This window comes from Ahaetulla prasina, chromosome 4 (assembly GCF_028640845.1).
Source record: "Ahaetulla prasina isolate Xishuangbanna chromosome 4, ASM2864084v1, whole genome shotgun sequence".
Lineage (NCBI taxonomy): Eukaryota > Metazoa > Chordata > Lepidosauria > Squamata > Colubridae > Ahaetulla > Ahaetulla prasina.
This window is the reverse complement of record NC_080542.1, coordinates 114,736,773-114,764,665: the sequence shown is the minus strand read 5'-3', so window position 1 is coordinate 114,764,665 and position 27,893 is coordinate 114,736,773. Positions and strand designations below refer to the sequence as shown.

The window sequence follows — 27,893 nt, the reverse complement described above, 5'->3', positions numbered from 1 at the left end:
TAATTTTTACTTAAAGCTTATGACTTTTATAAAAATTTGTAATTGGGAAAGGTGCTACTAAACTCCTTCAAATAAATTGGCAATAAAAGAAGTCATCCGCAGCCATTTTGTACCGTCTACAAATAAAAAGCATACCGAAAAAGAGTTCATGCATTTATAAAACTAAGTTGTGCAATCCAGAACTTCCTGAATCATAAGCACTAGTTCCCATTTCGATCATTTGACCTTTTAAATATGGAAGAACTAAAAATAAAGACAAACTGTCAGGCTGGAGGACATATCTTAGTCTTCTCAAAAAACTACAGCCTGATTGTTCAAAGAATGGACTTTGAATCATATAAAAGGGAGACAGAGACACAGTTATTCTAACTAAGATGCCTTCCTGATATATGAACTTCAGTTCCCAGAATTGTTAGAGTGGTATTATTGAAATCCTGGATATTGAAATCCACACTTCTGAATGGAAATGCCTGGATTATAGGTAGTCTTTACTTAAGAACCATAAATGAGTCCAGAATTTTGTTTGTAAATCATTGCAGTGTTAAGTGGTTACCATGTGACCTGACTCGATTATATGATTGTATAATCGATCATATAATCAATTTACACTAATCATAAAGTGCATCATTTTGGTCATTAAAGAAATTGGGTAAATGGTCATTTACCCAAAATAATACAAATTTTATTTGAATTCGATTATTATTCAGATCTTTAAAAAAACCCTACAGTTGCTGCTAGTACAGAAGTGCACACCTGAATATTTGACATAGACTTCCTGTTTTCCAGGGGAAAAACAGTGCAAGAAATGAAAATACTATCCTAGTACTATCTATTGAAAGAGATACATAGTCTATTCTTTGCCAAACATTGCTGTAAACCACTGCCCTACATTGATCCATTTGATGAACACTTGGATTTCAACTTCCCAAATTTTCCTTTTAGCATGGCTATTGCTGAGAATTCTTGGAATTAGTTCTACATAGAAACTCCTAAATTGGGGCTTGAATATGTACGAATTTGGGGATTTGGTATTATTATAGCAAACTGTTGTAACTCCTTTTGAGAATCAATTGACTTTAAGAGGAGAGTACAGATTTTTTTTTTAAAGTAAAATATTGTGTATTTTTAATACTGCTCTTGGGAAAAGACTGGGAAGCAGATAACATGGAAATAGCTTGATGTAAAAGTTTTAAATTGTATAGTGGTCTTTTTTTCTAATAGGTTGCAAAATGTACGTGACAGATTTTTTTTTACAATAAGCATAAACTACTTCTAGAAAATGAAATATTACCCTTCAATCCTATTCTAGATCAGATGTAAATCGGTTACATTTCTACAATCACAGTTAATGTTAATGTCTATTGTATTATATCACATTTAACACATTATGCGAAATTTAACGCAATGTGCAATTTAAAAGGTAACATATATCAAAACATGCAAAACATGTGGGAACTTCCAACTTGCCATCCATTTTTCAGATTGGTTCCTGGTGCTGCATTAATTGCCAATCTTAGAGTAAGCAAAAAGTTAGTCTTAGAGAAACTAACTTGCATGCATATGTGTCCCAACAGGGGAATGAATGAAATTCATTTGTTGAGACAACACAATAATTTTACCCTGATGGTTCTAGAGGTCGTCTGATACAGCTCAAGTATGCTGGCCAAAACTCTGGACCTAAAGAAAAACACCACAGTCTTATGGGAAAGAAAACCTAACATAACTACCTAAACAGATTTATCATATATAAATTTCTATGGTATTCTGGATTATGAATATAGCAAAAATTAAAGAAGAGAAAAATAATTTTGAAATTGGCACTCATTCTCTATTCCTTTTTCTGTATATTCGTCGCAATAGGATAACAATAAAAACAAGGTATCATCAGTATATACTTATAAACAGCAGATAACTTACAGCTACTAGACATTCTTCAACAAAAGGTGTTAACATATGAGGTCGGATGGTGACCATAATATCCCTGAAGTCAATGGCTGTGACTCTTCCAGCTTGAGAATTATCTCGTTGCACAAATGCTTGCTTTGCATGTTCCAACTGTATTTCCTATAAAACATAAAAAATAGTTAAGTCTCATCTCTATCTCTGTTACATTCTGCCTCTTCCATTTACGTATTTTAGTAAAGGATTACACAGATATTTAAAGAACAGAACATCATTACACCAAGAGTAAGAACTTTCTTCTATCTATTGCTGAGTGAGCTACATCACCTAAGTAAATTGCAACATTGATTATTATTTCAGCTTCAGCTCTTGGAATTTTACCCTGTTGTCCTTTACTCCTTTATCATCTATATGTTGTGTTTAATTCTGAGAACAGCTTGAAAATCTGATCCATGCTGTAGATATTCAATCTGTCTCATAGCAGGATGTTGTTCAAAGTTTATTAAAGCTTACAAAGATAGTATTTGTAGCAGGGGATTAATACAAAACGGTGATTCAGAGTGTGCATGAACATTTAAGTAGCACCTATTTTCAATCCTTTAAACCAAATGTGTTTTTTCCAAGGAAGACAAGACAGCTCCACAAGTCCAGGAAATAATACAATTTCTTTAAGGAGCTGGAACACCCTTTCAGGTTTTAACTTACCCCTTTCTAGTCAAATCCAGATTGTGGTAAGTACTTTTATTTTCCTCACAGAGCTGAATTTTATTGAAGTTACATCTTTTAAATTAATACCCATGTAATAATCCTTAGAATTTCTGGGTTTGCATTTATTTGTCAATACCGTCCAGTCTGTAGTTTTATTTTATCATAAATTAAAGCAGATTTCATATTATTTATCCCGAAGTGCTATATTCCATGAGTAAAGCATTGCTCACAGAATAGAGCATATAACCTAATGCAAGCAATGATCCAGTCTGAGGCTATATTTTATTTAGATTTTTCGATATTTGAGAAAATCTATTAAATAAATACAGTAAAATCCACCAAGTCTCGTTCTACAGAAAATACAAATGATAAAATATTAAAATTAGCAACCAACACACCCAAAAATTATCATTATCACCATTTAAGATACAAGACATAATTCAGTGAAGTTAAGTCTAAATTAGTAGGATTTTTGCAAGAAGTTCTGCTCCTATCTGCTATCTGCTCCTGCTAAAACCAATAAATCCAGTCTGGTGGGATGATGCCATAGGAAACAAAATATAGCAGTAGTTATTAAGGCATTTGTGATATCCCCATATAGCATAGGGGGAGTGTAATCTTTTTTTTTCTTTTTAAAAGTAAAAGCAAAAGGGAAATAATGGCAAAATTCAAATATTTACCTCACTAGATTTTAGGACTGCTTAATAAATTCTTTTTGGATCCTCATATAATTTTAGAATATCATGCAATATTACCAATCCTGGTAATTCATTCCTGATGGGCTCGAGGTTGACTTATTCTTCCAATATCTATAAAACGAGGGCCCAGATTGTTGGGGCCTATATGCAAATAATGCTGACATTGTAAACTGCTCAGAAAGTGCTGTAAAGCACTATGGGGCGGTATATACATCTAAGTGCTATTGCTGTTGCTATTATTTTATGACTTTTAAAAATATTTCCAAATATATACTTTTATAATATTCCATTCTGGGATGCTTGATGATAATGATACTCGTCAATGGAGACTAATAACATGCAGCAGTGGGAATAGATGTGCTGCGTCAAGTGAGTACTAATTAATTAAAACATCTATTATGACTGAACTTAATTCTTCAGCCTGGACAGTGTAATGGCTTTTTAAACAATAGAAAGAAAAGGGAAGAATTTGCAGTAGATGGCACCTGAGTTCCTGTTGTACATAAATTTTGAATAAACACTTATTGTGCCTTTTAAATACAGTATTCAGACTGTGAACATTAAAGAACGAAGCTATTTTTAAAGTCATGTAGAGCATTTTATCTTCTGCGGTTGAGATAATATTTGTCAAGCTGTTTAGGTTGGACTGAAAAGCAGTTTTCATCTTTTGCCTCTTTTTTTCTTTTTTCTTTTCCTTTTAATCTTTTTTTTCCTATGGCAGCTTAACTTTTCACTTATACCTACCTTTTTGCACATTGTAGGAACATTTCATAGAAATGGCAGAAAGTAAAGGATATTAGGAATAACTAATAAGGTTTCTCTGAGCTTCCCATTAAATCATCCTAGCAGAGTTCTTATTTTGGTTACTGAAATGGAATAGTTGGTTTATTTTAGCCACTTTTTCCATATAGAAGGTTTTATTTTAGTAATTCAGATTGACAAACTGTCTATTTACAGAGATAATTTTTTTCCCTTTTAGAATTAAACAATGCAGGGATAAGAATGTTCGTCATAAACACACATTGAAAAGGAGACATTCTTTTCTCTTTTAGAACCACAAAATATTAGATGTTACACATTTAACCCCTCCAAAATTAGATTTTAACAATCGGATAAAGGAATACATTTATGTAAACCATTTTGAGGTTGCTAGATGTAACAACTATCCTATCCCTCCAGAGACAAAACTGTCTCTTTCATCAGTGTGTCACTGCCATAAAATGTAAAAAAAAACTTTTACATTTTACATCTATAACTGGTAGATGAAATAGAACAGACTTCCTAACTGGGGCTATCCTAAACAGCAGCTTCTATTACTCACTCCTAGCCTACTCTCATACTATCTGATGAATGAGGTAGAATGAAAATGCATCTTGAAATTAACATTGGACATGACAGACTAAAAGTTTTGTTCCATTATTCACCAATAATTTTAGAGTATTTAATTGTTAAATGAATTTAACACTTAATGGATTTAAATGCTAAGAATGGAGTTAATAATTAATTAAAATGGCTAGCCACACATATATATGTATGCAAACATTTTTTAAATAGTTAGTTTAAAGAAGCCAGGTGCCTAAAAAGAGGTCAAAGAATGTAAAGAGGACAATCCAATATAGAGGACTGGATCATACAATTGCAAGAATATCATGAGGTAAATCAGAGAGCAAACAGGACACACAGAGAAAAAAAAACAGCAGAAAACAAGGAAATTCCCCCTTTATACTCACAGCCCGCTCTCTTCAACCAATTAGCTATAACTGTATGTTCTCACTCATTGTACAAAACCCCTGTCCAACCCTCTGATGCAGCCCCACTGGAGCTGAGCAATCGATTTCATAGATGCTTTCTGGAAGAAAACTTCCATACACGTAGAAAAGAAGCATCACCAAATGTTCCTAAAAAGGTAGCATCATCAAGTGCTTCAGTGACAGGTAGAAAAATACTCCAAACCTCCCTAGGGAAAAAAAGGGGAGTCCTGGTGATAGGAGATTCAATTCTCAAGGAACAGAACCAGTTGTCTGTAGACCAGACAGTCAAACTAGACCAGTGGTCACCAACCAGTGGTCTGTGGACCACTAGTGGTTTGTGAGAAAATCTGGGTGGTCCGCAGAAAAATTATTTGCATTTTTTATATTGCACTAAATACTATTTATCTTTTTAAAAAAATCATATTAGTGGTCTGCGGGATTTAAAATTAGGAATTTAGTGGTCCCTGAAGTCCGAAAGGTTGGTGACCCCAGATCTAGAGATATATGTTGAGTCCCTGGAGCAAAAATCAAAAATATTGCTGAGAACCTAACCAAAATAATAAAACCCATATATTATTACCCTTTTCTATTATTACATGTAGGGACTCTATGGTTCCAGGTCCATGTGGCTGCCTCAGCTCCCGGAAAACTCGGCAGCAGGCAGCTGGCCCAACCGGCCTCTTCTCCACTTCTAGCCAGGGTTTGCAAGCCACAGAGGAAGCCAGCCTCAGTGCTGGGATGGCAGTGGCATGGACTTTCAAGGACCTGGTGCTCACTAGCTTCGCCCACATTGTGGTCCTTGGTCGGTGAGTGGTGCTCTGCCTGGCCGGGGTCTGTGTGTCCGCTGGGTGGGCACCAAGTGTCAAGAGATGCTGGGCGGCTGCTCTCTTGCGAGCAGGCTCTCGAAGAGCCAGGCACAGAGACGTGAGGACACAGCATGGCCTCCCCTTGAAGAGCACTCGGAGACTCCAGCTAGTCCAGAATGCGGCTGCGTGGGTTATTGAGGGAGCCGTTCGGAGCTCCCATGTAACACCTATCCTACGCAGACTGCACTGGCTGCCTGTTGTCTTCCGGGTGCGCTTCAAGGTGTTAGTTACTACCTTTAAAGCGCTCCATGGCTTAGGACCGGGATACCTACGGGACCGTCTACTGCCAACGTCTATCTCCCAACGACCGGTGCGCTCTCACAGAGAGGGGCTCCTCACGGTGCCGTCAGCCAAGCAATGTCGGCTGGCGACCCCCAGGGGGAGGGCCTTCTCTGTGGGGGCTCCTACCCTATGGAACGAGCTTCCCCCTGGACTCAGACAAATAGGACCTTCCGCCGCGAACTCAAAACCTACTTATTTCGTCTTGCTGGACTCGCTTAAATTTTATATTATTAAATTGATTTATGGGTTTTTAAATTTTTTTAGTAAATTTTAGTGGGAATATTTTTATCTATAAGTAGCCAAATTAAATAGGTTTTTTAAGGGTTGTTTTTAGTTTTGTACTGTTGTTTTCTTTCTGTATTTTACTTGTGGCTGTACACCGCCCTGAGTCCTTCGGGAGAAGGGCGGTCTATAAATAAAAATATTATTATTATTATTATTATTATTATTATTATTATTATTATTATTATTATTATTATTATTATTATTAAACAGCTGATGAGCAGTTGTGTTGCACTGCCACAGCAGCACAACACAGCCGCAATCATGAGCACCCCCAAAATAATAAGACCCCTGATAATAAGGCCAAGCCCTTATTTTGGGGTTCAAAAGAAAATAAGACCCTGTCTAACACAGTAAACAGTGGGGTACCACAAGTTTCCGTCTTAGGGCCAGTACTCTTCAATGTCTTCATAAATGACTTTGATGGAATAGAAGGGGAACTTATCAAATTTGCAGATGATACTAAGCTGGCAGGAATAACCAACTTCCTAGATAGACTCAAAATCCAAATGGATGTCAACAAACTTGAGCAATAGGGCCCTGTCTAACAAAATTAAATTTAACTTAAGAGAAAAGTAAAGACAAGAAAAATGAAAAGTACACATTCAGATTACATGAAACCTGGCTTAATAGCAGTAACTGTGAGAGGGCTCTAGTGGACAATCAATTACATATGAGTCAGCAGTGTGTGACAGCAGTCAAAAAAGCCAATGCAATCCTAAATTGCATTAACTGAGGGATTGAATCAAGATCACGCGAAGTACCAATACCACTCTATAAAACCTTAATAAGACACACTTAGAATACTGCATCCAGTTTTGGTCACCACACTACAAAAAAAGATGTTGAGGCTCTTGAAAGAGTGCAAAGAACAACAAAGATGATTAGGAGCCTGGAGGCTAAAACAATCATCCATTGTTCTTTGTCTGGCCTTCTGGTGTTTTTCTGACAGTAAGAACAGTTAACCAATGGAACAGCTTGCCTTCAGAAGTTGTTGGTGCTTCATCACTGGAGCTTTTCAAGAGGCTGGACAGCCACTTGTCAGAAATGGTATAGGGTCTCCTGCTTGAGCAGGGGGTTAAACCAGATGACCCTCAAGGTCCCTTCCAACTCTGTTATTCTGTATTGTCCAATCATTCATTGCTCCAGCGATTAAATTTTAAATATCTTAAGAAAGTGGATATGTATATACAAAATAATACTGAAAAGAGCCAGTGGTGTCACATCTGGTGTAAATTATGAATAATATAGCAAAGAATTCACATACTAAGACAACTTTGAGTCCTGCTGTCTTAAGGTGACTAATTCACATACAAGAAAAGCTACAAAGAACTAGGGTTAAATAATAAAACTTGCTTAATTCAAAACAAAACTTTTTAAAGATAAGTCTAAATCTCATGCAAAGAACAACTTTTCGAAAGAAACATCTCAAACTTCTGTAACAAAGTTTACAACAGAAGGTTCTTCTGCATAGAAGCCATATATTTAAACCCAAGAAGGCTACATAAGCTAGCTTTTTACCTAGATCTTTAAGGACAAACAACATATGAATTAAAGAGAGTTGGAAAAATCCATATGTCACATGCATACCAGATTGGAAATTCCAAATTGAATACAGCACTTCTCCATGGTATTGTTACAGAAGAGATAATCAGGTTTTAATCAGTTTCCAAACAATAAAGATGGGCTGGATCTGAAGTCAAGTGAAGTCAGTAAAATGACAGTCATTACAACTAATAGAATGTGATTATATTATATGAGACATCTAACACCCTCTTCAGACAAAGAATTAATTAGACTGTACTCCACCAAGTCAATTTGAAGCATTTGTCCTAGCAGCATTATCTTAATTATTCCTCATCAAAATGATAACACTTCCTACTGTGAACTAACATCATTATGTAAACAAAATTACAGACTCGATAGTCCTGAAATATGATCCTTTGTCAAAACTCTCTTGTGTAACAGCTCTTTATAACACATCCAATTGAAACAACAGAAACACGGATCTAGCCTTGTCTTGATGATATCAAGATATTTTAACAATACCGTGTTTCCCCGAAAATAAGACCCAGTCTTATTTTCTTTTGGGCTTGAAAATAAGCAGTGGAGCTTATTTTCAGAGAGGTCTTATTTTTTTAAGTGCAGGAGGCAATGAGTGCAGGGCTCACTGGGAGTGGGACCGCAGCTACTGCTGGCACTACTCTCTCCATCCCATTGTCTGCTTGCCCACAACTGCAACAGGTCAAGCTCTCAGCATGTCCCGTCCTTCACCTGCCCTGCCTGCTGTTGGAACAATTCTCGGCCACAATGGGCGCTATGCTGGCCACCAAGTGACTGCCCATGCTGCTGCTGGCCTCACGGGGGCTCTTCACCCTCCTGGCAGGCAAGCAGAAAGCAGGATAGAAAGGGCGGAGCTGATGATAACTGCCCAAACACTTTTCGTCCAGAGGGAGTCAAAGCTTTGTCTGCATCATTTCTCCGTCCGGACAAAAATTGTTTGATTGCCTATGGGGTGCTTGGGAATGGAGCAAATCACTCTGTTCCCAAGTGCCCCATAGGCGACCAAACATTTTCCGCCCAGATGGAGAGCTGACGGAGACTCAAAGCTCATGTGCTTACAAAGGGGATGGTTTGAAATGGAATGATTAGCTCCGTGTTAAAGCATCCCCTCTGCAAGCAGACAAAGCTTCACTTCACTCTGTGTTGTGTCTCGCTCGCTTTCCCCGCAGCTGGGTCCCTCTTATCTCCTGCCGAACGCTGAGGAATGTCCTGGCATGCCTCCAGGCCCCAGCCCTGGCGCCGTGCCCAGACAGGCCGAGCAAGACGGGGGGGCCTGACGTGTCCTGGCATGCCTCCAGGCCCCCGGCCCTGGCTCCATGCCCAGGCAAACGGAGCAACTAGACCCCTCCCCCTCCCCCACAGCATGTGAGCCTGAGGAATGTGAATTGCCAACAGCTGGAGCCTGGAGAGATCCTCGCTTCAGGAGAATTGATAGGCGACGTCAGCAAAAGGAAGGGAGGGGCAGGCCTGGATCAGTGCTGAGTCATGGAGCCACACCCCATGGCCTATATAAAGGATCTGCTTTCTGGCATTCTCTGAGTCAGGCAAAGTCTACCTTGTGCTGAAGTCACTTCCTGGTCTCCTGACTGCCTTGAGAACTTTGCTAGGACTTTGGCAGAGCTGCAGAGGCACGCCTGATATGAACTTCCCCGACCCGGCCGTCAGCGGAGGAGTGGGACACGACACTCTGGGTGAAGTGAGACCAGAGCCAGGCAGAGGTGATCCCAATGCGCCGCCCACTCTGTCCCACTATTTCTTGGCTTGTCTGGGGCTGTGCTGACCAGGCACCCATGCAGGGTGTCTGGATAACCTGACTCCACCATCCCCCTGCCTCTTCCTGCTGCCAGTGCCACCGCGCAAGCGCCTTCCTAGTCTCCTGAGAGTCAGGCAGCCGCACAGCACATCCGGATCACCTGTGTTCTCCCCCCAGCCTCTGCCTCCATGCTCGGACTTATCGGTATTTGTGCTGGCTATGTCCATTCCCCTTGGGCTTATATTCACACTTATATTAGTCACACCCCAAAAATCAGGCTAGGGATTGTTTTCAGGGTGGGTCTTATTTTCGGGGAAACATGGTAGTTGTATCAACATGTTGATGTCAAAGTAAGTTCTATTCAATGAATTCTATTGAAACATAACACATATCAGTGAAATTTACAGTAAAAAAACTGTGAAAGCTATAATAAATATAGATTAACCATTGATTTTAAAAACATATAATAGGTATTTACCACCTACAAGTATATTAACACTATACAGATAGTCGATTTACAACCACACTTGGGATGATTGTTAAGTTTTCTAGTCATAAAATGAGGTATCATACGACTGTACCAACTTACAATGGCACTCCTTGATCCAAGATGGCGCCGCCAAAGGCTGCCTCGGTGAAATGCTCTCTAATGGTTTCTTTATTTCTAATTATTCTCTGCCACTCACTACGGATTTCCCACTCACGAGACCATCTACTAAAAATTAAGCAACATTTCTTTAAGGAGCACCTGTGATCTCATTGACCCCTGTCTTTACAAATGCGGAGGAGATTCTAACACAGGAAGAGACAATTTCCCCGAAGCCATGGATTACCAAAAAAACCCAAATGGCAGAAGCAGAGAAGGAGAGGTAAACGGGCAGGGATTATAATCAAGCTAAGAAACAAGAGAAATAAAACTCCTCTGCCTTCAATTTTCCTAACCAATGTACGTTCACTTGCTAATAAGATGGATGAAATACTCCTCTTAAACAGATACAATTCTGATTTTCACAATTCAGCAGTCCTATGCTTCTCTGAAACCTGGTTAAATGAATCAATTGAAGATAGCAGCCTGCATATCCCGGGGTTTCATATTGAACGATCAGACAGAATTACAGAAACATCAGGTAAAAAGAAGGGAGGAGACTTATGCCTATATATTAACAGCAGCTGATGTCAGGATTTAACTGTAATTTACAAATTATGTGACAAAAATTTAGAGACTTTAATTATCAACTGCAAACCATACTATTTGCCTTGTGAATTCTCCTCATTTCTTCTAATTGCCGTTTATGTCCCACCACAAGCCAGTGTAAACAATGCATTACGAACTCTAGCTGACCAAATCATGGAGGCTGAAGCCAAATACCCCGATTCACTGGTCATTATTTTGGGAGATCTAAACAAGGCAAACTTAAGGAAAGGGCTACCAAAATACTTTCAGCATGTCAATTGTCCCACTAGAGGCAAGAATATGTTAGACCATTGCTACACAACACTAAAAGATGCTTATCGGTCTTTACCACGTGCAGCTGTAGGACACTTTGATCATTGAATGATTCCCCTTGTATCTCCTTACAGGCAAAAACTTAAAACCACAAAATTAACAATTAAATCAATGAAGACCTGAACTGAGGAGGTAAAATTAAAGCTACAGGCCTGCTTTGACTGCACTGATTGGAATATTTTGGAAGATACCTCTGCAGATCTGGATGAATTCACAGATACTGTAACATCATATGTCAGCTTCTGTGAAGACCTATGTGTACCGACAAGGAACTTGCAAATATACAGTAACAACAAAGCTTGGTTCACAGCTAAAGTTAAGCAGCTACGTCATTCCAAAAAGGAAGCCTACAGAAAGGTGACAAAATGCTGTACAATCAGGCCAGAAATGTATTAACAAGGGAGATCAGAGCAGGAAAAAGAAGCTACTCTGAAAAGCTAAAGAATCAGTTCTCAACAAATGAACCAGCGAACATGTGGAAAACTCTTAAAAATATCACCGGCTATGGCAAACCTCCTTCCCAGGCTAAAGGAAATCAACAACTGGCAGATGACCTGAAAGAGTTTTACTGCAGGTTTGAAAGGAAACTACAGCCGCCTATTTCCAAAACCCCCATCTCAGACACACCAACAACAATCAAGCCTCCTACAACTGACCCCATCCCATTGGGTTCACAACCTCTAGTGATCACAGAAAAGGCAGTCCAGGACCTATTTCACAGACAAAAGCCAGGAAAAGCTCCAGGCCCAGACAATATAACTCCTTGCTTAAAAGTCTGTGCTGACCAATTGGCCCCCATCTTCACCCATATCTTCAATAAATCACTAGAGATGTGCTATGTTCCTTCTTGCTTCAAACACTCTACCATCATCCCAGTGCCGAAGAAGCCCACTATCAAGGAACTGAATGACTACAGACCAGTTGCTTTAATATCTGTAGTCATGAAAACCTTTGAAACCTTTGTTACTGGTATCCTTATGATTTATATTGAGATTGTTTCCTGATTGCTTATTTGTAGCCTATGAGTATCATTAAGTGTTGTAAGTGTTGTACCTTGATGAAGGTATCTTTTCTTTTATGTACACTGAGAGCATATGTACCAAGACAAATTCCTTGTGTGTCCAATCACACTTGGCCAATAAAATTCTATTCTATTCTATTCTATTCTATTCTATTCTATTCTATTCTATTCTATTCTATTCTATTCTATTCTATTCTATTCTTGTTGTGGTTGTTAACTGAGAATTGCAGACCATTGTATGGGTACCCATCCTAATCCAAGCTATTCCAGATTGGGTCCTTTTTAGGCCCAAACTTAAATAAGTTAAGAAACTGCTCCAATTCCTCCCCACCCCCCACGCACACCTGCTTAATCCCTATCTCTGTCCTTCAGCTACCTGGTACCTTTTCTTGCAGGACATAAAGCTCATCAAAAATTACATGGTTCTGGGGCTTGTCTTGGTGAGCTTCAACTGCCCAGCCCACGCCAGCAAACATTCAATCACCCAGCTGCCTTCTCTCCCAGTTCCATGCACTGACCTTTTGCCTTTTATGCCCAGCCACTTATGGCCAAAGAATAAATGCTTTGCTGCCTTCTTTTCAGGCCCATGGCCACGATGCTAACTTGGGCCCTCCACCTCACTGATGAATGCTTTTTAGACATGGTTCCTTAGCTTATCTCATCAGCATGACACCAAGCTGCAGTATCCATGAACACCCAAGTATTTGTTTGTTTAGTTGTCTTCTTTTCCAATTCCTTGTACTGACCTTTTGCTTTCGCAACCAGCCTCCACAACCAAAGCAGAATGCCTTGCTGCCTTTGCTATCTCCTTTTCAGACACAGCTTCTCTGGCAGATGATTCCTATACAGGCTCTCTGAGATTTCAGAAAGCTGTGGTACCTTCAGAACGCTGCAGGGAAGTTGCCAAGCCAACAAATCCTGATCATGTGACTACAGGAACGCTGCAACTTCTATAACTTTGGGCACAGGTAAGAAATCCATTTTTTTCAGCAGTGTTGAAATTTCAAACGGTTGCTGAACGAATAGTCATAAAGTGAGAACTACTTGTATGTTTATTATATACACACCAGAGAGGGAGAGAGGGTGGGAGGGAGGAAAGTGGGGGGAGAAAAGAGAGCACACAAATATTTAGCGATCTAAAATTACTTCTAGATTAAAAAGAAATCTATATGGAAAAATATATAGCATTTTAAAAACTCTTCTTGTTCTTTGTTAAAATTTAAAATTACTGTAAAAACTCACCAATAAGAATTGGGTGAACTCTGCATATGTTAGACGCCTTTTCCGATCTTTTCCAAAATGTAGCTGTACAAATTCAGAGTTCCAGTTAAAAGGAATACGGCAGTGAATTGTGGTCTGCCCAAACACCTGTTTGACATCCTCTGGGAAAGAAAATAAAAAAGGGGAAGAATTGAATTAGCGCAAACAGATTTGAAGCAAAGCTGATTTATTCCTTCACAGGATTTATTATCTGAACAGATTCATTTAAATAAATCTTAACTAATCTATCTGCAATCTAATGTACAGATTGTATGTTACAAAATACTGAACCAGAGATTCTCCATTTTCTCCTCTCTTTTAAGAGATGCCATAAAATTATGCTGCAACATAAGTATGATTATAAGTCAGCTTTCCCCAGCTTTTTAGGATTTCTATTCTAAACATTATAACATTATCTATTCTATAAACATTATAACATTATCAAGTCTATGCTGCCTGGGAATTATGCAGGCTGCAAATCTTGGGAACTTTAGAAGGCACCAGGTTGGTGATGTCTGGCATGAGCTATTTTTTAGTGGTTTCACACATGTATCTTGGCAGTCTTCAGCAAGCCACTTCCTTATCTCAAGTTTCAATGAGATACTTGCCATTCAGAAACTTAAGTCTCCCGCTTCTTTTCTTCATTGCTTGGCGAACATCAGTTTCAAAATAATGTACAGAGTAACTGCAATATACTGATATGTCATCTAGCATTTCCTTAATCCATTCAAATGATATACAACTTATTTTAGATACACATAGCTGAATTTTACTAACTACATAAGTAACAGTCTAGTAACTTGTACAGCTTCAAAACAGCCCATTATATGAAATGGCCTACTCGCTTTAGCTTTTCATAGAGTGTAGTGTAGTGTAGTGTAGTATAGAGTAGAATAGAGTAGAGTAGAGTAGAACAGAACAGAACAGAACAGGTTTGCTTGGCCAGGTGTGATTAGACACACAAGGACTTTTGTATACAGAAGCTCTCTATATATGCAAAGTAATATAATAACAATAATCATAATAATCATAATAATACCAATAACAGAGAATAATAAAGAAAGATAAAAATAATGCTACAATCATGCCAATATAGGTAAATGTACATAGACGTTAAGAGTGTATTATGAGAATTAGGTGTTCGGTAGAGTGATGGCACAAGAGAAGAAAGTGTCCCTGTGTCTAATTGTTTTGGTATGTAATGCCCTAGTGTAGCATCGAAACTTGAGAATTGAAACTGTTTATGTCCAGGATGTAAAGGGTCTGTAAGTATTTTCTCAGGCAGGTCTCCTTTTGACCTGTGCAATATACAGCTTTTCTTTGAAAGGCTGACTAGCTGCAATAGTTCTTTCTGCAGTCCTAACTATCTGTTGGAGTCTATACCTGTCCTGTTTGGTTGCTATTCCAAACCAGAAAATTACAGAAGTACAGACTCAGTAATTCATTTGTAAAACTGTATCAACATCTCATTGCATTCTATTCCAAAGGTTTTCTACAAGATTACATTTTCTAAATACCATGAGATCACAAAAAAAATCACTGCTTCCTTTCCTCCTTTAGTTTGAGTACCTGAAAATTGTAACCTGAGTTTTTAAGAAGCAATGTTGTAATTTGATCTCAGGGTTTTATATTTTATGTCATTATATTTATGTCTTTTACTCAGGTATGGTTATGAAACAGAAATTGCCTTTGTTCTTTTTTGTTTGTATCTTACATTTCCTTCTCATCACTTGCTATGGTTCACAAATTCCTATAGAAACTCAGTGGAGTTTTTTTCATTACCCCCACTGGGTTTATTCATTTATACAGAACAATTTTTTCCAGCAAACTTTATTTTACCAATATACCAGTTAAATCAGATACAAAGAACATTCATGCTTCATGAACAGATTTATAATACTTGTTCATATTATTTATTTAGTAAATACTTATTTACTAAAATAAATGTCAGATTTATTTTAATACCTACTATTTTTCATTCATATATATAAATGGAATTATGTACTTTCTGCACCTTATCCATTCCTGTCTTTTTGAAATTTTGTGTGCTTGTTTTTGTGTGTTTTTATTTGTATAAATCTACTTATTGTTGTTGAGAAAGAAATAAAGTACTACAATAATCTCAGTTACCCTTTTAAAAATGTAAAACCTCAGAAAGTTAAATTTAGGAGCTAGGAACTTCCAAGTATTTTGTGAAATTCCAACTCCTATCAGGTTCACTCAATAGAGTCAATGTTCAAAAGTGATAACTATAATTTGACAGCAATTGAACAGTCCATGGTTATAAGGTAAAAAGTCTTCATTGTATAATTAAAAGGGCCTTCTCTGTGGGGGCTCCCACCCTCTGGAATGAACTTCCCCCAGGACTCCGCCAACTTCCTGACCTTCGAACCTTTCGCCGCGAGCTGAAGACATATCTATTTATTCGCGCAGGACTGGCATAGGATTTTAGTTTTTAATTGAGTTTTTACTGTTTTAATTATATTTTAATTTGGGCCAATTTAATAAGTTTTTTAAATATTATTTTATCTTGTATTTATTCTTGTTCTGTTTTATCTGGCTGTAAACCGCCCTGAGTCCTTCGGGAGAAGGGTGGTATAAAAATCTAATTAATTAATTAAATAAATAAATAAAATAAAAATAAAAACTTATGTAGGCATTATTTTTTTCTGATTATAATTATATGGAGAGTAAAGTAGACAATATCCTGTATTTTTTATCCTGTATTATAATTTATTATAATATAATGTATTATAATATCCTGTGTTATAATTCATATATTGCTGACAAAATATCTGAAGGTTAACTGCAAATTATTAGGATGTCTGTTTATTTATATGAAGAACAAAAAAAAGCTCTTCTCCTGGACCACATCAGACAAAATTATTATTATTAAATGTTCAAAACCAGTTTTCTAAATTATTTATTGTTTAAAAATGTATAAACATTCATTTATCCATCTACTGAGCAGACTGCCCTCATGTATATAAAACATTCTCTTTTTTGTCACATATTTAGAGAAATTCACAGAAGAAAGCAAGCACACCCTTTCATAGTAGATGGTGAAGAAGAGAAGGAAATTCTATACTTCCGCCATTTCGTATCTGGTGAATGGACGGAAGCCAGCTGTTTTACCTGGGAGAGGAGATACATCCCAATGATAATTGTCCCATTAGCAGGGAAGGGAGGAGACCAATACTTTACTTAATAATTCAATTTTTAAAGAATGTTCAGATTGTACCCACAGAACGCTGCAGTGACAATCCTGATTACAGTATCATAAAAAGCACTGTAAAATGCTGTTCTTCTCTGCAGCCAATTATGTCAGAAATATTTTATTTTACATTAAGGCTTAAAAAGAAAAAACTTAGAACCTGATACAGGTCTATCCTGCCGATATAGTTAAGAACGTACAGTACTATGAAAGGCAAGGCTATCTTCTACTATACAACCAGCAAAAGGGGGATTTCATAAAAAATTAAATTGCATAATGGGGTAAATAGAAGTAGCATTATTTGCACTAGGGATACTAAGGATGCCTTTTCAATGCTTTTGACAAGTCTTTTTAACAATAGTTCAAAAATCTGATAGGATCATAGCTCTAATATTCAAGCTTTGAGGGAAATGTATACCGCAGCACTGGAAGACAATGGAAAGCTGATGTTCATTGTTTTCAAGGGTTTTAGCCCTTGATAGATTTATTTGTCCAAATGTGTAAAAGACTAGATTAATGAAAAAGGAGGTCAGAGGAATTACAAAGTTTAGGCAAAGAATACATTTTCTTTTATCAATTCACTACCGTGAGACTCATGTAATCTGTCTCCTTTTTTATCCCTTTCTGACAAAACATGATAAAACATGCACTTTTCTACATCTTGCTGCATTCAGCCCTATTATTGAGAAAGTATTGATCATGTTTGTTGAGGATCTTCAACAGGCTGAAGATAGAGGTAGTGTATGTTCTCTGACCTCAAGAGATCTTCAATACTATTAATCAAACACTATCAATCATTACTATCAATGTCTACATGGGGTATGGAAATCTGGGCAGAGAAGAATAGGTTTGGTTCAACCCTGCAAGAATAAGTAACTGGCTTTTAAGGTCACAAGTCACTGATTTTGGAGATTTTTAAATGGGGCTGATCTTAGAACATAATTTGGAAGCTGCAGCAGTGCAAGCAGTTTTTGGCATCTTCTGATATAATCAAATAACATTAATATTCAGCAATGTACACTGGATCCAAGGAGGCTTCTGAATCTAGCTCAGGGTGCTGGTTATCACATATAGATCTTACATGACATGGAACCAAGATTGTCTTTTAGTTGCATCTGTGGAATATCCTTTATGTTTCCTTTCTGCACCATTTTTTTCAACACAAGATTCTGACAGTTCTTTGGTTCTGTTTCCATGTTTTAAAATTATTAATAAAGGTATAATCTATCTTTGAGTATTCAGATTTTTACCACTTTTATCTTTTCAACAATCTCTGTTCTGATTAGACTGAGACAGTGATTGCCTGAATTCTATGATCAACTGGGAACAAAATACAAATCTTCCCTATTCAGTCCAATACCTTAACTACTATAAGAATTGTCTCTAAGAAGAGTTCACTGGAAAGGTCAAAGTGCTATCTAGTATAGAATTCTCTATCCGATATCCAACTAGAAGCTTTGAGAAACCCAAAAGTACAGAGGTTTTTTCTATTTACAGGTTCTGAAACTCCACAATCTCATGATCTTTAAATGGCAAATTAATTACAAACCCCCACCATGAATAAAACTAATTATTTAATTGGAGTTCGTTATGGGTAAGAAACTATATATTAGATTTTCAAAGGAGAAAGAAAAATGAGAAGAGGTAAGCTAAAAATTAAAGACAAATATAAAAATACACAATTGTATTGATCCTAATAGGTAGAATTCATGAATGGAACTGAACAAAGTCAGAACTTGACGAGAGAACTTTCAGTCTCCAACAGTAATCAATATTAGAGTTCCTCTTATCCCTGCCTCTTGAGTGAGTAGGAGGGAAATGTGCTGATCCGACAGAAAATTAAATATATAATTTACCAAGTGATATATAACTTCCTTGAATTAGGCCCTTTTTTTAGCAAGACCAATACATTGGCCAAGTTCAACTTTTCTTTTACACACAAGTCGTTCCATTTTGAAAAACTAAAAACTAAAATATAAACATATTTAACCTTACTAACAAATATGCTTCTGCAGAGGATCCAAAAACTGATTATACAGAAGTTACCAGCTGGCAGAAAGCTATCCATCTATTGCAGTGGTGCTACAATTGGCAGATGATTTTGATAGATATAACTAGAAATGATTTAGTATCTATCAAACTTTGCCTGCTTAAATGCAGCAAAGATTTGCCCAACAAAAGCAAGAACATATTTTGCCACATCACATCCATATCAGCCTATATAAATCTGATTAGCTATAAAAAATTCTTACCATCCCCCCATTGTATGTATCTCCCAAATCATTATCCATCCATCATAAGGGCATTTTAACAAAAATCTCTATTGCTATTAGTATATTAATGCTTTATTAAACAATTAGTATTTAGAAATATACTGAATCAAATTCAAGATACTGTACATGCATCACAACTTCAGTCATGACCCAACAGTTATCATTTCACCAAGGATTTCTGTATACTCATGCTTGTGTCCTCATAATATCTAGCCTTTTATTTTTCCAAGCATTGTCTTCATTAATCATTTTGCCTTTGCATTACGTGTTATTAATGGAGCTGCTATTTTTCATTTAATATTGAAGTGTTTGTTCTTCTTGTCTAAAATTGTCTCAACGGTTTTTGACAACACAATTCAAGCTCATTATTATTTCTTCATCAGCCCAGTTGAATGTTATAGTTGTATGTTACAACTTGCCTTAGCATTACATATCTTCCAACATGACTTGTAGCCATTTATGTCTTTATTTTCAAGAATGTTTCTAAATCAATTTCCTCACAATATTTTGTGCAATGAAGTGTAGTTTAACTCTCCACTGCTTATACCAGCCATGATTTCACATTTTTTACTAAAAAGCATGCATACATTTTTCTTATATCTTCACAGCAATGGTGAAATGTAAAATTTGTTACTATCGGTTCTGTGGGCGTGGCTTGGTGGTGGTGGGGATAATGAGACTGGTGGGTGTGACCAACTTTTTTTTTTTTTACCTTTTAAAAGCATTTTCTTCTACAACCTCTTCAGCCGAAGAGGTTGTAAAAAATGCTTTTAAAAGGCTCCTCTGACGATCCCAGGTGAGTTGTCTGATCGTCAGAGGCTTTTCTTTTAAAAGCATTTTTTTTGCCTTTAAAAGAAAAAAAGCTTTTAAAAGCCTCTGACGATCAGGCAACTCAGCTGGGATCGTCAGAGGAGCCTTTTAAAAGCATTTTTACAACCTCTTCAGCCAAAAGAAAAAAATGTTTTTAAAAGCCTCTGACGATCCCAGCTGAGCTACACAATCAGCAGAGGCTTTTTTTTACTTTTAAAAGCATTTTTGCCGAAGAAAAAATGCTTTTAAAAGTAAAAAAACCGCTCTGATGATCGCACGACTCAGCTAGGCATGGGGGTGGGATTTTTGCTACCGGTTCTCTGAACCACCCGCTGCCATCACTACCGGATCAGGCGATCCAGTCCGAACCGGGAGTATTGCACCCCTGCTTCACAGTTTTTCAATATAGTTTTTACATTTGTACAGATTTGTATCAAGGCATAATAACAGCCATAAGAAATTTCCAGCCAATGTAGGAGCTGACCTGAAACACAATCCTAAATATACAATGGCAAAAAATTAACAGTAGTGTTTCCCACTGCTTTGAAATGGTAAATGGGTACATGAATCCCCAAATTCTCCTCTAACCCTATATTAGGAAAAAATAGAGAACTATGTCTCCTTACACATTTTCCATCATTACTTGATCCAAAACATGTCACTCAACCTTGCCTTATTTACCAAGAGCCAAAACTAACAGAAAAAATCTTTCCTTTGTCTAGAGGAGAAAATAGATCAACTGTCCTATGCCACCTTCAGCAATGAAAAATGTCTAGGTTGAGGTCACTAAGCTTTCTGTCATAATCTTAAGAACTGTTTCCTGGTCAGTCACTGTTGTCACTAACCTTTCAGTATACAGTATATGAAATCAGGTTATTTTTGTCCCATAAATTCTCCTTCACTCCTGGTATCTACATGGCCATCACTATTTTGGCCACACAAGAAACATAGTTTGCCACCATTTTCTTCTGGGATATCCTACCAAACAGACAACAAGTGGTCAAAATTGGCAATGCTATATCAAATCCTGTTCCTGTCAAAAATGGCGTTCCCCAAGGTAGCGTTCTTGGACCAACACTCTTCGTATTATACATTAATGATCTCTGTGACCACATTACAAGTAATTGTGTTCTCTTTGCTGACGATGTCAAACTATTTAACACCACCAACAACACAACTACCCTTCAAAAAGACCTTGACTTTGTATCCGAATGGTCTAAAACCTGGCAACTCCAAATCTCAACCAGCAAATGCTCAGTCTTACATATTGGAAAAAAGAACAAAAACACTAAATACAAGCTTGATGGACATTTACCTTACAGATGACCCACATCCTGTTAAAGACCTTGGAGTTTTCATATCAAATGATCTAAGTGCCAAAGCCCACTGCAACTACATCACAAAAAAGGCTCTAAGAGCTGTAAACCTAATCTTACATAGCTTCTTCTCCAAAAACACTACACTACTAACCAGAGCATATAAAACATTTGCTAGACCAAATCTAGAATACAGCTCGCCTGTTTGGAACCCTCACCACATCTCTGACATCAACATAATTGAACGTGTCCAGAAATATTTTACAAGAAAAATTCTCCACTCCTCCGAATACAACAAAATACCTTATGCCACCAGACTTGAAATTCTGGGTTTAGAAAATTTAGAACTCACCGCCTTCGACAGGACCTGTGTTTAACTCATAGAATCATCTATTGCAATGTTCTTCTTGTTGAAAACTTCTTTAGCTTTAATCACAACAATACAAGAGCAAACAGTAGATTTAAACTTAATGTTAACCGCTTCAATCTTGATTGCAGAAAATATGATTTCTATAACAGAGTTATTAATGCTTGGAACACATTACCTGACTCTATGGTCTCTTCTCAAAATCCCAAAATCTTTAACCAAAAACTATCTACTATTGACCCCATTCCTAAGAGGTCTATAAGGGGTGTGCATAAGAGCACAAACGTGCCTACCATTCTTTGTCCTATTGTTCCTCTTCATTATATCCAATTAATATAGGTATTACATACTTATGCTCATATATATGCTTATATATTATATAGTTATTTCATGTTAATGCTTTTATATACTGTTATGACAAAATAAATAAATAAAATATTTTCCAGGTTTCTGGTCTACTTAACAGCCCTGGGATTTTCTACTGCTCTCTCCTCCAAGTTTAATTCTGGGTTTAATTCTGCTTAGTTTTTCAAGGTTGGATATGTTGTGTGACCCAATGACCTTTTAAAATTTATGTGCACCTCAAATCACACTCTATGTTTTCTTGTTTGATTTAAATCATATCTATATTTCCTTCTAAAAAAATAGTAGACAACCAAATTATTTTGTTCCACAATCATTGTTGACAATGAAATATGGTTGTATGTGATGAGCAAAAAAATCCAACACTTGCTTATTTTTTCTAATGATAAATAAAGGATAAAAATGAATATAGGAAAATTATCTTTCCAAACTGAAGCAAATGTTTCATACTATTAGTATCTATGATTATTTTTCTTTTGTATGAAGAATAAATGGATATTTATATTTATTTATATAAAACTGCAACCAGTGGACAAATATTAAGGAGTCTAACTTTTAACCAACATGATTTTTTACAGTGTTTTTCTTCAATTTCTTCAGGATAACAGGTTTACTTGCAATTGAGTTAAGGACCCCTCTGATGTTACTACTGTAGCTTTATTTCTTCTTTCCCACCCTCAGCTGAGATAGGTCAAACTCATTCTAAAATTGCTGCTTAATAAACAGGCCTTTTCTTCTATACTATTGTCTTATGAAAGACAGTTATATTTCAGGTCAGTTAACAAGACAGTTTGAATTTACTTTCCAAGTACCTCTATTTTATCTTCTTTATAACTATTCTTGCCTCTCTCCTTTTCTTTAAAAATACAATGAAGAAAGCAATATTTTAGCCATCTGAACAAGCGGCATTCTGAATGAGCTCACTAACGGGAAGTGCTCCCAGTTATCTCTTTTTCAAAATTGGAGCCATTATACTCATTTGTGAAAATTCACATTTAGCCTTTCATAAAAAGTGGAATTTTGACCCATTGAACTGGAAGAGTTTCTGTGCTGTTCCACTGATCTTTGACAAGATAGCTTACAACAACAGAGAATACAATTTAGTGCCAGTATGAATTTTTATTCCACAGTTTAACTCTGACTGCTCACCAGTAGTAAATTTACTTTGGATAACTCGTGCTTTATGGATTCTAAAGACTCCAACAAAATTGGAGATGAAAACAAACAAAAAATTAAACTCTGAATACACTGAAATCAGTTATTATTACTAAGATAGGCCTCCAAGGGCAATTAACCTGGACAATATGATGTCTTCCTTGATTTTTTTAGAGTTAAATTTGTAAGTATATTTCCAAATAATGACAGGAAGAAATATGTCAACAATTAATAAAAAAAGGTAAGAATCATCTCCATTCTAGGTTATATGAGTATTGATGAGTACAAGTTAAAGCTTTCAACTCTCCCCTTACTTCAGATTTGGAATCTAAGGAGGAAAATGCAATAGTTTTGCCAGCTCCATTCCAAGAACGACATAGAGCAATTCAGGCAAATTTCAATTCTTTATTTACTTACATCCAATAGACAGAACTTTGCCAGACTAAATATTTACTCTTCTCACACGAATAGATATATTTTGGGAGATTCTAACTCTTTGACTCTCTATCCAGCTCTAGACTGTGTTGTCTCTTATCCTACCCCTCCTCCTTGAAACTAAATTAATAGGGCACTAGATCTTTGCAGCTCAGATAAAAATAATAAGATGGAACAATGAAAGTAATTGTGTAATACTGGACAACGATGTAAGAGTATATTGGAATCTATTTGCAGAATATCGCAATCAAGAAGTGACTAAAAGCAAACATGTTTTATCCATGCCTGCATTCTTTCTATGGCAGGGGAAACAAGTAACTATGAATTTATTCAAAATATAGTACTTGTTTACCCCCTACTCATTAGCAATGGTTCAAAGTTACAACAGTATTGAACAAATGTACAAAATGTACTTACTGTAGGTCTTCCAAGTTCTGTTATTGCACCATTCCCAGAATCATGTGATTATGATTTGAGCGCTTGGTAACTAGCTTGCACTTATGATAGTTTCAGTACCCCATAGTCATGTGATTGCCATTTGCAACCTTCCCTGCTATGCTCCCATAAGCAAAGTTAATGGAGAAGCCATTAGGGAAGGTCACAAGCACCCCTCTCTATATTTGCACTGCACTAACATCCCAACCATGGCCTCCTCTGCAGTACCCCTATACGCCTTATCCATTCAACAACCTACACATATTGGGATTATGATGGCAACTGCTGTGTTGTTGTCACTAAGCCATGTGACATTGTGCATCACTAAATATTTAACAAAACACCATATATAAAACATTCTTCCTTTTGTGAAGCTGTTGTTATTATTTAATAAGGTAAAAGATTGCTGAAGTCTATTTGTCACATACCTGTGATTTTTAAAGACATTTCTAACTGGCTTATTATTAGACCTCTCTGCGCATATGAATGAATATTCAAATAATGTCCATATAGCTTATTTTACAATCTTTTAAAATTAGGGCAAGCCTTCAGGTTTCAAGTTACTTTATCTGTAAAATTGGGGATGTGAAACAAAGAAAGAATTTCTGTATCAGTACTACAACTCTTGGAAGAAGGACACAAATTTTAAACCATTATTTCTAATATATTTAAAGCCATAGGTTGTTAAATCAGTTCTGTCCGATTACATGTAGCCCTTATATCAAAAAGCAAAGATTATTAAAAGAATAATTAGCCTTTAAATGTTGACATTTAGACCCTGCACCTAAATTTTTCTTTATTAAAAGTTTATTATGTCATAAAAGATATCAAAGTATTCTGCTTTTTTTTAAAAAGGCATTAAAATTCAGTAATACCCCCGAAATAGAAAATTGTTAAATCTCTTAAACCCCTGGACTTACATTATCAGTTTTTATATGCCTGTCAACACTTGGGAATAAAGAAGCAATGGTTTATTCTCTGTCTCAAATTTAAAAGCCAACTAAAGTTTTTTCTACCTTCCCACTGAGATTTTTAACTCCAAGCAAAGAGCAACGTATCAGTTTAAAATGGGATACAAAAGGCCATGCAGTCTCTATTAGCTGCACATCAACACACACTACCATCTCCCATTTCATACGATTTATAGAAACAAGAACTAACTTCCCTTATTTTAAAAACTGCATTAACAGTTGGGGAGTCTGGGAGGGTGAGGAAAGTGAGGAGGCTGTGTAGAAAAGCAATGGCCTCTGGCTGTGCTTGCTGATTTGTTCATAAACTGTTCCTCTGCTGTATCACAAAAGGTTATCAGGGAATTTTTCTTAAATTGCACTAAAATTAAAATAGAATTACTAGGGTTTGTGTGAAGAGATATGGGAGCTACAAGAAACTAGTTCTCCTCAGTTAAACAGCTACCTATGTTTTGACTTCCATACGTTAAAACCCAGAATGTGGAAATCAACATGTATAGAGATGTACATGCAAAGGCCTCCATATTTGAACACTTGTTTGATATATGAATGGCTGGTTTTTTTAAATCAATGTCACAGCATTATATCTGAAATTACCTTTTTTTGAGAGCTTCAAGATTTTAGGAGTAAGTTCAGAGGTGGTATTCAGAAGCTTCTGACCAGTTCTGGAGAATTTCCGTAACAGAAATTTTGAGTAGTTCAGAAAACCGGTAAATACCACCTCTGACTGGCCCCGCCCCAATCTATTCTCTGCTTCCCAAGTCCCAGCTGATCGGGAGGGAATAGGGATTTTGCAGTAACCTTCCTCTGGAGTAGGGAGGGAATGGAGATTTTACAGTATCCTTCCCCTGGAGTCAGGTGGGAATGGAGATTTTACAGTATCTTTCCCCTGCCCACCAAGCCATGTCCACAGAACTGGTAGTAAAAAAAATTGAATCCCACCACTGGGTAAGTTGATCCCACTAGAATAGTTTATGGCAGAGGATCACAATGGTGTGGTAGAACAAGGACTTGCTGATAGTATTTGAAGTAACATCTTTGTTATTTAATTAGGTACTAAATGTTTTGAATTAGTGTAAATGTAGTGCAATTATTATTATTTTTTTGCAGATGTACCTCATTTAATGCAGAGCATTCCCTAGCAATTAGATTGAGATATCTTGAAAATTTTAATATCACACGCTTTAGCTAGTTAGATCTAGGTTTTTTGTTTGAAGGCTGCTTCAGTTTAGCTCCTTTTTTAAAAAAACTAAGACTTTCTGTATCTGAGCATAGAAACATTATGTATCTGAGCATTAAATGTTCATTCTTATTTTTATGATATAACTTTTACTGATACCATTTTGTTTTCATGAAAACACTCCAACCTTGATCAATTTACAATTAATTTATGCTTTATTGTCAGTTTCTGATAGCATATTCTGGTTCAGTTAACTATTTGATCAGTATAATCCAATATGAAACAGTACAGTGATAAAAAAAAGATATCTGCAGCAAGCTTCATCAAATTAATCTTAGTTCACACTCTTTGTGGCTTATTTCCAGCGATACAAAGAAACTATAAAACCTCATTAAAAACTTTTAAGGAACGTAACTGTTGCTTTATACTTATTTATTGGTGCATTTTTTTCTTCTACTGCCTACACTAAAGCAAGGCACCTTTTGCCCTTTTAAGAAAAAAAGTTTGGCTACTAACAAACCAAACAACATGGAACATAGTACCATATTTTTCGGAGTATAAAACGTACCTTTTTCCCCCAAAAGAGGGTGAAAATCTGAGTGTGTCTTATACTCCGAATGTAGCCCCGCCCAGCTTCTCAAACAGGTTTCAGAGGCTGAAAAAAGCATCAGAAACGGAACTTCAGAAAAAAAGCCCCAAACGAAGCTTCACGGAGCTTAGAAAAAAGCCCCAAAGAAAGCTTCAGAAAAGAAGCTCCCAAACAGAGCTTCAGAGGCTTTTTTTCTGAAGTTCTGTTTTGGAGGCTTTCAGAGCAGGGATGAAATATAAAATTTGTTACACCAGTTCTGTGGGTGTGGCTTGGTGGGGGCAGAATTTGACTCATGGGCATGGCCAACTTTTAAAAGCCTCTGATGATCAGGCAACTCATCTGGGATCGCCAGAGGAGCCTTTTAAAAGCATTTTTACAGCCTCTTCGGCCAAAGAGGTTGTAGAAAAAATGCTTTGAAAAGGTTCTGAAAATCCCAGCTGAGCCGCGTGATTTTCAGAAGCTTTTTTTTTTTACTTTTAAAAGCATTTTTTTGTCTAGTTTGATGAAAAGAAGGACTGGGGTATATGATAGCAGTGCTCTATCTAACGGGCTGCAGCAAAGAAAAGGGCAACACTCTATTCTCAAAAACACCTGAAGGAAGACAAAAAGCAACAGATGGAAACTAATTAAAGCGACCTAGAATTAAAGAGAAACTTTTTGACAATTAGAACAAGTGGAACAACTTGGCTCCAGAAGCTGTGGGTTGGAGATTTTGTAAAATGAGATTGGACAACCATTTGCCTGAAATGGTATAGGATTTCCTGCTGGAGCCGGAGGTTAGACCAGAAGACCTCCAAGTTCTCTTCCACTCTGTTATTCTAGAATTCATTTGATAGTTTTCTTAGCTAACTATAGCATTCTTTAAAGTTCAAAAGCGTAAATATTTTTTTATCCTGGTTTTTCAACATCCCAACTTCTATAGAAGCAAGACTGTCATCGGGAAAACTACACCCTCTGTGATTCTGATCTTTCTCATCATAAAAATATAATTACATCTGAATATTTTTCAGGCCCTTGTTGCTACTTTATCAAGTACTATCATTTTAATCTTCTTTATAGTCAATCTTAGCCCCATTTTTTTATTCTATTTTCATTTCAAATCATTAGGATTTTCAGCTGGCTTCCTATAGCTGAAAGAATGGAAGAATGCAATAGCTTTTGTCAAGATTATAGAGACTGATCCAGGCAGTCCTAG

At 36.7% G+C, this 27,893-nt stretch overlaps 1 protein-coding gene across 5 annotated transcripts in view; it reads right to left on the bottom strand.

Annotated features, from left to right (window-relative positions):
• Positions 1-27,893, bottom strand: part of SLC25A13 (solute carrier family 25 member 13) — a 174,907-nt gene that overhangs the window by 81,696 nt on the left and 65,318 nt on the right. For all 5 annotated transcript variants that reach the window (XM_058180121.1, XM_058180122.1, XM_058180123.1 and 2 more), the window contains 2 exons: positions 13,576-13,715; positions 1,918-2,064 (listed from right to left, as the gene is read on the bottom strand). In XM_058180121.1, coding sequence (XP_058036104.1) covers positions 1,918-2,064; positions 13,576-13,715 — 287 coding nt within the window. The remainder of the gene's footprint in view (positions 1-1,917; positions 2,065-13,575; positions 13,716-27,893) is intronic.